The 10,508-nt window shown below is 47.2% G+C and overlaps 1 protein-coding gene across 1 annotated transcript; it reads right to left on the bottom strand.

Annotated features, from left to right (window-relative positions):
* Positions 1 to 745: 745 nt before the first annotated feature.
* Positions 746 to 2,944, bottom strand: TEX101 (testis expressed 101). The gene is made up of 5 exons (XM_036275068.1): positions 2,884 to 2,944; positions 2,613 to 2,756; positions 2,302 to 2,484; positions 1,120 to 1,248; positions 746 to 960 (listed from the first exon to the last, which is right to left on the bottom strand). The coding sequence occupies exons 1-5, from the start codon at positions 2,942 to 2,944 to the stop codon at positions 746 to 748; spliced, it is 732 nt and encodes a 243-aa protein (XP_036130961.1).
* Positions 2,945 to 10,508: the final 7,564 nt, after the last annotated feature.

Below are 10,508 nucleotides of genomic sequence, written 5' to 3'. Positions count from 1 at the left end.
AAAATCTTTTATAGTAAAATAGATTTTATATATTCTTGAGAAATAATGAGCACGAGAATCTAAAAAATAACCCCCCCTCCCCCCCGAAAGCCTCAGGCCCAGCTCCTGCCTGTTTTCTCTGTCCACTGAAGAAGCATTAAGGAGGCAGCAGAGAAGGGATGGAGTGATGTAAAGTGGCCAAGGGACAGACAGGATGTAGGAAAATGGGGCTCATTATAATAGAATTTGGAGTCTGATTTTCCTCATCCTGTCATACCTCCCAGGGAAATACTAGAACCCCAAACAGCTGACTTTGGCATTAAAATTGGGCTTGGAATGCTTCAGAGGAGGTCAATGCTAGTCTCTTATTCAGCTAGCAAGAGAAGGTAGCCTATTAAGTGAAAGGAAAACCAAACTTAGGTCAAAATATCAAAGTTCTGGTCTTGGTTCTGCCCATAGCTATGTAATGTGTAAAACTCACTAAAGCTTTCCAGATCTGTGATTCCCTTTCTGCAAAAGGTGTGAGTTGGAGGAGATACATTTTAAAGTCCTTTTCAGCACTAAAATTCACTTGGGAGTCTTGGGGCATACACAAAACATAGCAGAAACTTTATTAGAAATGTCAAATATATCCACAAGAACTCTCTGTTCTTCAAGTCTTCCCTGCTCATCAACTCATTGATGACCAGCAGTCAGAAGGCTCCCAGTCCAAAGAAGTGTCCTGTGACTTGGGACAGATGTCTCCTCAGGAACAATGGACGAGTGGTTACAGCAATAGCAGCAGCAGCAGTAGCTCTAACCTCCCAAATGAAATGGGAAACCAGGTGGTGGCCCCATTTTCAATGTTTCTGGATTGAATGGTAGATTGGTGTGGACACATTTCCTTCACCCACATGGGTCCTACTGTGAGGATCCCAGACATCAGCCTACAACCAAGTGTGGATGTACAACCTTTGACCTCCAAAGTTGAGTCGATGTCTCCTATGGAACAAGGAAGGATGGGGAAACACACAGATGTCTTAGTAAACCAGAGAAGAATCCAGTCTCCCTTCATTCCTAGGCCCCTGAGTGTCAGATCCTTTTGGGATCCACTCAGATGTCTAATTTTCCAGCCTCTGAAACCATCAGATGTTCGTTTACCTCCAGTGACCTTAAGTTTTCCTTGATAGCATCGAGTTGTACCACTGGGACAGGGAAGAGAAGGTGCATTCAAACAGGACCCCAAAGCCACACAAGTTGGGCAATGGAGGGTTACTGACGTATTGGGAGCTGGAGGGGGAAAGAGAGGGACAATTAAGAGTTGGTCCTGCCTCTGGAGTTGTCTCTCCTTGATGCCTTGTCTTCCCCTAGTCTTTTCTGCTGATGCCACTCTAATCAAGGCCTATTATTGACACCTTCCCACTCTTTTCCAACTGATTTTCTTTGCTGTCAGAACCCCATCCAACATGACTTCCAAACTCTGTGCTTAGGTATGACAATACAGAGATGAAAAGGACACAGTTCCATCTAGGATCATAGTCTAGAAGGAGAAAGACATGTAAGTAATTAACTTCAATACAACTCAGTAGGCAGTGTCTTAGTATAAGAGCAAAAAATTAGAGGAGGACCTAACCACCTGAAAGAATTTGGTGTTTTCACAGAATGGATATCTGAGTTGAGAGAGAGGATGAACAGAGGTCAGCTGTGTGAAAATGGGAGTTGGGTGGGGGTAGCAAAGGAAACGGCAAGGACAAACGCCTGGAGGTGTGAGCCAACTTGGTGAATATAAGGGAATTGTGAGAAATTGCAGTGTTGATATTTAGCTGGTAGGCACAGGTAGGGCTGGAATGGTTTTTATAACTAGTGTCCATTCTGGTTAGATAGTATCATCTCTATTGTCAAGTATTTTGAATATTAGCCTCAGCTAAAACACAATTAATAAAAGAGGGAAGAGAAGAAAATGAGCTGAAAAGATAGGCAAAATGGGGGAAGTGGGCTATGGTCATGTGGAAATTGGGAAGCAATAACACATAACCCAATTTATAACCCAATCTTTATTGATATCCTTCTGTTCTGAGCAATGTTCAGACCCCAAGGTAACAATTTAGAAAAAGAAAGACAAACAAAAGGTCTGAGGTCCTTTTGCGTATGGCCCACTTGGGCCTAAGCCAACTAAGAACAAAAAAAGGGGTGCCAGGTGGGGGAACATTTTGTAAAGTATACAACTGTCTAACCGCTATGCTATACACCTGAAACTATAAATGACGATAACCTGAGGGGGGGTGGGTAGGCCTACAGTCTCTTCAAGGGTTTACACAGTTTTTCTCTCGCTTCCCAAGGTACCTGGCAATATGCTTGGATTCCATAGGTCTGGTAAGTTCACCCTGTTGTTGCAAAGGGAGTCCTCACAGTAGCTACTGTAGGAGACTATCATTATGCCGGGGGGTGGAGAGTGCTGGACAAATGTTACTGCCTGTGTCCCTTCGGAACTGCAGCCCTTAGTGGTCAAAATAGCTGCATTGGTCCCTGTTAGAAGACAAGAGGGGAGGAGGTGGGTGGTGGGCCTAATGCTTGGCCTGGGGGAGGGGAACCGCATGGACATGGACACCATCACCCTTCCTCCCACCCAACACAACTGCCCCTTCTCCTTTCACCTGCTTTAATCATCAGCGCGCTTTCCTGGCACAATGATCCATTGTCACAAGTCTCAACTTTCTCTGTGGTCCAGTTAAATGCAGTGCTTGGAGAGTCGTCTATATTCAAGGATGTACCCTTGTGACAACTCAAATTTTGCGCCACTGCAGGGAGGAACGGAAATGAGATAAAGATGAGCATTTGCCCTTCTCCATGGGGCCCAAAGGCCGCCTTTCCCACCAGAAATCCCTCCTGCGACCCAGCTGCTCCCCGCCCCTTCCCAGAACATACGAGTCCAGGAGGCTCCGAGGAGAAAGAGGACCAGCAAACCCTGGGCGTGACGGGTTCCCATGGCGCCTTTCAGGGGCTTGGAAGCACTGATCAGGGTCTGTGCCTCACTGAAGAGGAAACTTCAACCACCGCGGACGAGGCTGACTCCCGGTTCCGACAACGCGGGCTTCCAGGCAGAGCTTACGGCGGATAAAACGACGACCTCAGTCGGTCCCTGTGTAGCTTGTGGGTTTGAGCAAGGTAGTAAGTTGGCGGCGCCTCCGTGTCCAGAGCTGTAATTCTCAGACCCAGCCACCCATTCCCTTCCGACCAGGCGTTCAACAGCCAGAGGCTCTGCAACCCGGGGCCAGGCGCCCCGGTTCGAACCCATGCTCTTTCACGGCCCAGGTATCCCCGAGCTCCAGCAGAACCCCGGATCCTGAGAAGCCAGCCCTGTCCTACCTAGGAGCTTGGGGTCAGTCGCCTTTTCCCGCGGGACACGGGCCCAGCCCCGCCCTCCGTCACCCCAGGTGTCCCGGTCCCAGGCCTCACCCCCCTCAAACCCAGGGGCCTCTCCCCCTCTAGCCTTCTCTTTCCTCAGGACGCAGGAATCTGGGTCCCCCGTCCCCTTTGCCTCGAAAGGCCCAAATTCCACCTGGCTTCCAGAGAACCCCACAGGAACCCAACGGTTCCGAAGGTGCGGTCCGGAATGCCCCTCTCACCCAACCTGGCCTTCTCTTCGCGTCTCTGCAAAGCACCGAAGACCGCGCCAGCCTCGCCCCCCCCCCAGCTCACTCGAAGCCCCATTGGTCAATGCAAAAGCATCTGACGAGCTCATTGGATCAGCCTGGAGAAAAGCCACACTCCATTGGCCCGGGAGAAGCCGATTCCTGGCAGTCTCGGAAGGCACGCATGCACAAAACGGCGAGTGGCGGGTAAGTGGAGCGCGCGCTCTCGAGGGAGGGGGGGTGGGGAGGGTGGGGGTGGAGTTCACTGGTGTTCGCAGGACCGGCATGCAATGCGGGGCGGGGCCGCGCAGCCCGGAAGGACCTCGCTAACTCTTTCCTCTGGGCAAAGCGGCTCTGACTCTCCAGCCACACTAGGAGGTGAATCCTTGGCCCTCACCCACTGAACTTATCTCCTTGCCCAAAGGGCCTCTCATATGTCCAACCTGGTCCCTGCCCCAGCACCCACGCAGTGGTCAGCCTCTGGGTCACCTTGACCTCCCGACTCTTCACTGGGCGGAGGTTCCCACTCAGCCCAGGCGGCGCCCTCGGATGGCATCGTGGCGCCAGCTCGCTCCATCGCCGCCCGGAAGCTGAGCGGAGGAAGGCCGGCCTGCGTGTTCTTTCCAGCACCCCAGCATGTGTGCGTGAGCAGGAGCTGTGTGCCGGTACAGGCTGCCGCGGTGTCTGACCCCCGTGACCTTGTCAGCACCGCGAGCAAGACACGACCTTCAGATTTCTTGTTCGTGGCCGAGAATTCTGTTTCATGTATGTCAGCTTACTGGCTGTAACGTGAAATCAAGATGCCTTTTGTGTACTTTCAGATTTGGTACTGTGTCTATGAGTCCTATGGTATAAACGAATATTTATTTTTAGTAGAGAAAATGCCCCAGTAACAATGGTGTTGGTCTAGCTCTTAATTTCAGGTGAAAATATGTTACGAACATTAAGGAGACAGTACAAATATTAAGAGAAAGCAACTTAGCTAGATTAGGAAAAGTATCATATCCTTTTAGAATCCCTCACAAATGTTTTCTAAAAAAAAATAAATAATCCAAGACAAAAGAGTTGCAATTAAATTATATTGTAGCCCTAATTACTTGGTGGTTTAACATTTAAAACACTAAGAATAGGCCTGTGAGTCATGGAGGGATGGGACATAAATAGGCGTCAGGTCCCGGGGCTGCAGGACAGGATGGATTGGGGGTCACAGGAGGCAGAAATGAAGCACCTCACCAAAGGGCCATGGTCATTGCCAACCTTGCCACAGCAACAGGGCAGGGGCCATGCCCGCAGATTTCAGAGGAGTTCTCTGTGTTATAGTGGTAGTGAGCATGGGTGATTCTGTCATCAGTGTCTGGTTGGCATATTCTGGAAGCATTGGCGGTTGTTAGAATAATTGAAGCGGTTCTCTTGATTGGTGCCTTTTAACAGGGAGCAGGCTTAGGGGGTAGGCAGTCTTTAGTGCTCAATATGGTTTTGATCCAACCTCCAGGAGCAGAGTTAGAGAAAAGACAGCAAGAAATTCATCTAAAATGCTGGGTCCCTGATGCCAGGATCCCCGTTCTCTTATCACACAGGAACCCGTGGGTCCCTGTCCCAGTCCCCCTTTCCTCTTAATATATGAAGAACTTTCAATCTTTCAATTGGGGACAGTTAACATTAAGAATATAATTATGAATATTATTAATGAATATTAGAGCAAATATAAATATTAAGAAATGTTTCTGATCCCAAAGATACTGTCCCTGAGGACCCAGGAGTCTGAGTCACTCTCCTTCTTTTCAGGACTCAGGGCTCCAACACCCACCTCCCTAGATCTGCGACAGTATGTGGTGTTCCTAGGGCACTGTGTAACCTCAGGTACGGGGCAGGGTTCCAGATCTTGGCCACAATTGCCAATGCAAGACCAATGGATTAGGGGAACTGGAGGCCCGAGAGGGTGGTTGGGAGCTGCACAGCCACCTGCTTCCAATTCTACAATCTTGTCTCTGGCCCCTCATCCATCCCGTCTCTCTGACTAGCACTTCCCCTGCCTCTTCAGTCCCAGCTTCACAGCTGGCTTCTAGCACCAATAGTGAAGTTCCTCTTAAACTGACTCTTGGCCCATGTATTTGTTTCCTGGGGCTATGGTAACCAAGTACCACAGACTGGGAGGCTTAAAAAAAAAAGAAATTTATTGTCTCATGATTCTAGAGACTGGAAGTCCAAAAATCAAGGTGTCAATAGAGTTGGTTCTTTCTGAGGGCTGGGAAGAAAGGATCTGTTCCAGGCCTTTCTCCTTGGCTTGTAGATGGCTGTCTTCTCCTCGTATCTTCACATCATCTTCCTTTTGTGTGTGTCTCTGTGTCCAAATTTCCCTTTTGGGTAAGCACACCAGTAATATTGGATTAGGACCCACCCTAATTACCTCTAACTTGACTACTACTGCAAATAGGTAATGGATTGTTTCCAAATAGGTCACTTTCTGAGGTCCTGAGGGTTAGGGATTCAATTGATTAATTTGGTGGGGTGAGAGGGACACAAGTCTATCTATAACAGCCTGTTAGACTGGTGCCAAACAGCGCCCCAGGGGCATCCCATGCCATTTTGTGATCTGTCTTACTGTCATTTCCTGCTGGGACCCTGACCAATTCAATAGTTAGGATCAGGAGTGGCACCTGGAAACAGACCCATAAAACTGTTTTCTGGGATTAGGTTCCATTACCTAGGACCTAGGTGAAGCACAGAGATAAGCATCTTGATGGGGCACAGGTGAGACAAAGTCTATGGTAGTCTCACAATTGCTCAAATTATCACTGGTGCTAGCAGTGAAAGAAGGGCAGGTGGAAAGCAAGATATTGGGAGTTGAAGTGGCTGTGGTACTTTGTTACTATGGCAACACTGGTGACTATGTTGATTGTGGAGTCGGTTTCTTCAGATGATCCTAGAGAGCAAACATGGGGAAGGGGAGCAATTGAAAAATGAGAATGTCCAAATGTAATGCAACAGACAATCGAAAAGTTTCCTTGGCAACATCCCTTGTCCTCCTCTAGTCCCAGGGCAGATATAGCTGAGGACCAAGCCTAGAACCTGGTTGCAGAGATGCACCACCAGGTAAGTGTTCAACCCTGCCAGGCTGTGCTAATGGGAAGCACAGACATGGGATAGAAACTTTGGGCACACCAAACCCCCTCCACATTGATGGTTCCCCATTTCCATTTGAGAGAACCAGCCCTCCCTGCATAAAAGCCTGCCAATGATGCATCTGGGGCAGCCGGCTCACAAGGCAGTGCTTGTTGTCCTCCAGATCGACAAGAGTGAGTTTCCAGAGAAACACAGGGCCTGCCTGGGATGAGCATGCCACACATCGAGAGCCTTACAGGACCTCACCAATATGCACTGTCAGGAGTCCCAGAGAATGTGTATGAATAGATTCTGTGCCAGTTACCCATTTATTGCCTCTCAGTCCCAGATCCACTCTTCATTGCCCTGCTGGATCTTGCAAGCATCCATCTGACACAATGCTCGGTTTTGCCAGTAGAGGGTGCTAGAGGACAATGCAGGAAGAAGGGCTTCTCTTCCAGCCGGAGTGGGAGAGGTTGCTCCCTACATTCCTTATTCTTTAAAGTTCTCTTACACTCTTAGTAACCAGTCCCCACATTAATTCTAATCCCCTGTTATTAGTGAATAATTTCTTATATTACACTTTCCCTGTTAAAATTAGTGTGTAGTTTCTGACTCCTTCCTGGACCCTGACTGATACAGATTCTAAGGCTGTGAGACCAAAGAGGACCAAGAGTAAGGCTTGATGGAACCAAATCTTTTCACAGGGGATATAGGATTTAAGGTTGGCTCAAGCATCTGGGACTATCATTCTAGTCTGCTCGGTTAGTCAGTTATTATCTGGACTCAATGCTAGAGCTTCTCTGGCACGTTGGAGATATGAGGCCCACGTTTGAGGACACAAGAAAGCTGCCATGACTGTCATGTGCAGCCTCCTCAGTCACCTCCTTGCCATATCCCGTGGGAAGGAATTAAGAAATACACTGAAGAATGCAGGCCTGGGTTGTGGATATCAGGTAAAAAAAAAACACCAAAAATAAAAAAAGCTGAGTGGCTATATTGATATCAGACAATGAAGATTTAAATATAAGATGCATTACCAAAGAGAGTGAGTTGCATTTCATAATGATAAAGGGAAATTGAAATACTTTGGATGTGTTGGACCCCTGGTGAAGGAGTCACTAAAAAAGATAAAAACTTTACCCTTAATGAGAAGCATTCTAAAATATACGTTTCCCTGCTCCACGGGATATAAAGAATTCAAAAATATTCTTCATGTTTGCTTTTCGGATTCTTCTCATGCAGTTCTTTAATGTGAAATGCTTTTTCTCCTCCTTGAAACCCCTTTGCTGTCTTGGCAACCTTCCTATTCCTTCTGCAGGGAACAACTCAGGTATAAAGCAGACCTCACAAGCCTTTCTTGGTGGTATCATCATATTTAACCCTTTACCAGCTAGTCATTCAATAAATATTCACTGAGCTCCTACTATGTAATAGACCCTATGGATACAACAATGAATTAATTGAACTCTTCCTGGGAGATAGGGAACAGGGCACAGAAAATAAATAAATATGGAGCATGCCAGGCAGTGATATATTCAATAGAAAAGAATAAAAATAGAAACTTAGGGATGTCATGAGAAGTGGTAAAGTAAGGCATTTCCTTAAAGATGTTATGTCTGTAGAACTGGAGAAAGTGAGGTAGAACTTTCAGATACCTGGGCAAGATGATTCTGGGTAGAGGCAACATGTGCAAAAGTGCTAGAGCAGGAGTATACCTTCAAAGTCTGTGAAACAAATAGGATAAGAGTGTGGCTAGAGGGGAGTGAGAGAGGGACAGACTAGTAGCAGAGGAAACCAGAGAGGTAGAAGGGAGCTACACCACGTGGGTTTGTGAATGCCTCTACATGGATTTGGATACGTTTCTGAATGAGAGGGGAAGCCACTGGAAGCAGTTTTGAGCAGAGGAGTAACATTTGACATAGTCTATGGTATTACTCTGGCTGCAGTGTGGAGATTGAACTCCCTATCCCTTAAGGTAGTTAAGAAAGGATTCTGAAAGACAGAAAATAGTTGCAGATTTATTGGCCTGTCCTCAATACTAGATTTATGCCAATGCCTTTATGTATCTTGTTTATGATCCTCTGAGTTATTCAAAAAGATCTTTGACATTCAGCTATTGAAATATTTGTTTTTAATATTTCTCAAAAAAATTAAAAATAGAACTACCATAAGACCCAGTAATTCCACCCAAAACACTAATTTAAAAAGACACACGTAGCCAGGCTGATGTAGCTCAATGGATTGAGTGTCATCCCCTGGACTGAGAGGTCCTTGCTTGATTTTGGGTCAGGGCACATGTCTGAGTTGCTGGCTCGAACCCCAGGAGTGGGTGTGCAGGAGGCAGCCAATTGGTGTTTTTCTCTCACATTGATGTTTCCATCTCTCGCTCTCTAAAAAAAAAATCAATAAAAAACATACATGAAAAAAGACATATGCATCTCTATGTTTACTGCAGCATTATTTACAATAGCTAAGATTAAAAGCAACCTAAGTGTTTATTGATAGCCCAAAAGGCCTGCAGCCTCCACAGGACTCCTGGGGACCCCTGCTCCCCCTGCTCAGCCAGACCCCCTTCCCCTCCTTCCCTCCACCCTGTCCACAGGGCCTCTCTCTCTGCTCTTCACTCTTCCTTTGCCCCGCACCCCCCTTCTGGACCTTCTCTGTGCCCAGAGTACTTTATCTTGTGTTATCATAGCAGCTGTTTTATATCTGGTGCCATTTGACATGAAGCTGTTTCCATCTGTGTAGAGATCAGCATCTGGATCTGGCCAGAGTGTGTCTCTGAGGTCCGCTCGAAGATTAGTCAAGGAGTCCAGGACCTCGAGGCAGTTATGAACAGGTTCTGCTGGGTCATCATCAGGCAGCAAGGTGGCAGGGTTTAGGGCAGTAGTCTTTAGGAATTTAACCCTTGGGGGGGTCTAACGAGCACTTGATATTGGACAATTCTGGCATGGGACATCCATCCTTCAGGGGGATTCCTGAGTAGGGCTTCAACAGCATGAGGTGCTATAATTTGTAAATCTTGTCCCAGGGTCAGCTTAGAGGCTTCCTTAGTGAGCAGGGCTGTAGCTGCTATGGCCTTTAAGCAGTGTGGCCACCAAGAGGCTACTGGGTCTAGTCTCTGAGATAGTAGGCCATTGGACGTTTCCAGGGACCGAGGGCCTGTGTGAGTACTCCTTTAGCAGTCCCCTGGTTCTCAGAGACAAATAATTGGAAAGGTTTATTGAGGTCAGGTAGGGTCAGGGCAGGGCTGCTGATGAGAGTCTCTTTTAGTTCTTGGAAAGCCTTTTCCTCAGTTTCAGTCCAAGTTAAATTGTCTGTTTTTCCCCCTGTACTGGTGTATAGGGGCTTTGCAATTTCTGCAAATTGGGGTATCCAGAGGCAGCAGTACCCAACTGCGCCTAGAAATTCTTGGACCTGTTTCTTTGTTTGTGGTTGGGGTATTTTCAGAATGGCCTCAATGCGGCTTGTGGAGAGGGACTGTTTTCTTCCTCAGCTCATAGCCTAGATAGGTGGCATTCTTCCTGCATAACTGAGCTTTCCCTCTTGGGGGAAAAGCTCCCTCTTCTGTAATTTCCTCCTAATGTCTGGGGCCAACTGGGTAACAAAAGCAATATTAATAGCTCTCCTATTATCAGGGGCTTCTGGGTCTATGGGCATAAACAGCCGGTAAGCTTCCATCAAATGCTCTAAGAAAGCTGAGGAGGATTCCCCAGATTGCTGGATAGTTTCACTTACCTTAGACAAGTTGGATGTTTTGGGTTTTTTTTGATTCCTGGATGCCCCATAATAGAGTCAGGAGATATTGCTTGA

This window comes from Molossus molossus, unplaced genomic scaffold (genome assembly GCF_014108415.1).
Source record: "Molossus molossus isolate mMolMol1 unplaced genomic scaffold, mMolMol1.p scaffold_m16_p_21, whole genome shotgun sequence".
NCBI lineage: Eukaryota > Metazoa > Chordata > Mammalia > Chiroptera > Molossidae > Molossus > Molossus molossus.
This window is presented reverse-complemented; position numbering and strand designations above follow the sequence as displayed.

Excerpts from the sequence above, each read along its gene's own strand:
- TEX101 (XM_036275068.1), bottom strand. The coding sequence starts at position 2,944 with ATGGGAACCCGTCACGCCCAGGGTTTGCTGGTCCTCTTTCTCCTCGGA. Across the intron at positions 2,757-2,883 it reads CCTCGGAGCCTCCTGGACTC|TGGCGCAAAATTTGAGTTGT; the intron begins GTATGTTCTGGG and ends TCCTCCCTGCAG. Across the intron at positions 2,485-2,612 it reads CGCGCTGATGATTAAAGCAG|GGACCAATGCAGCTATTTTG; the intron begins GTGAAAGGAGAA and ends GTCTTCTAACAG.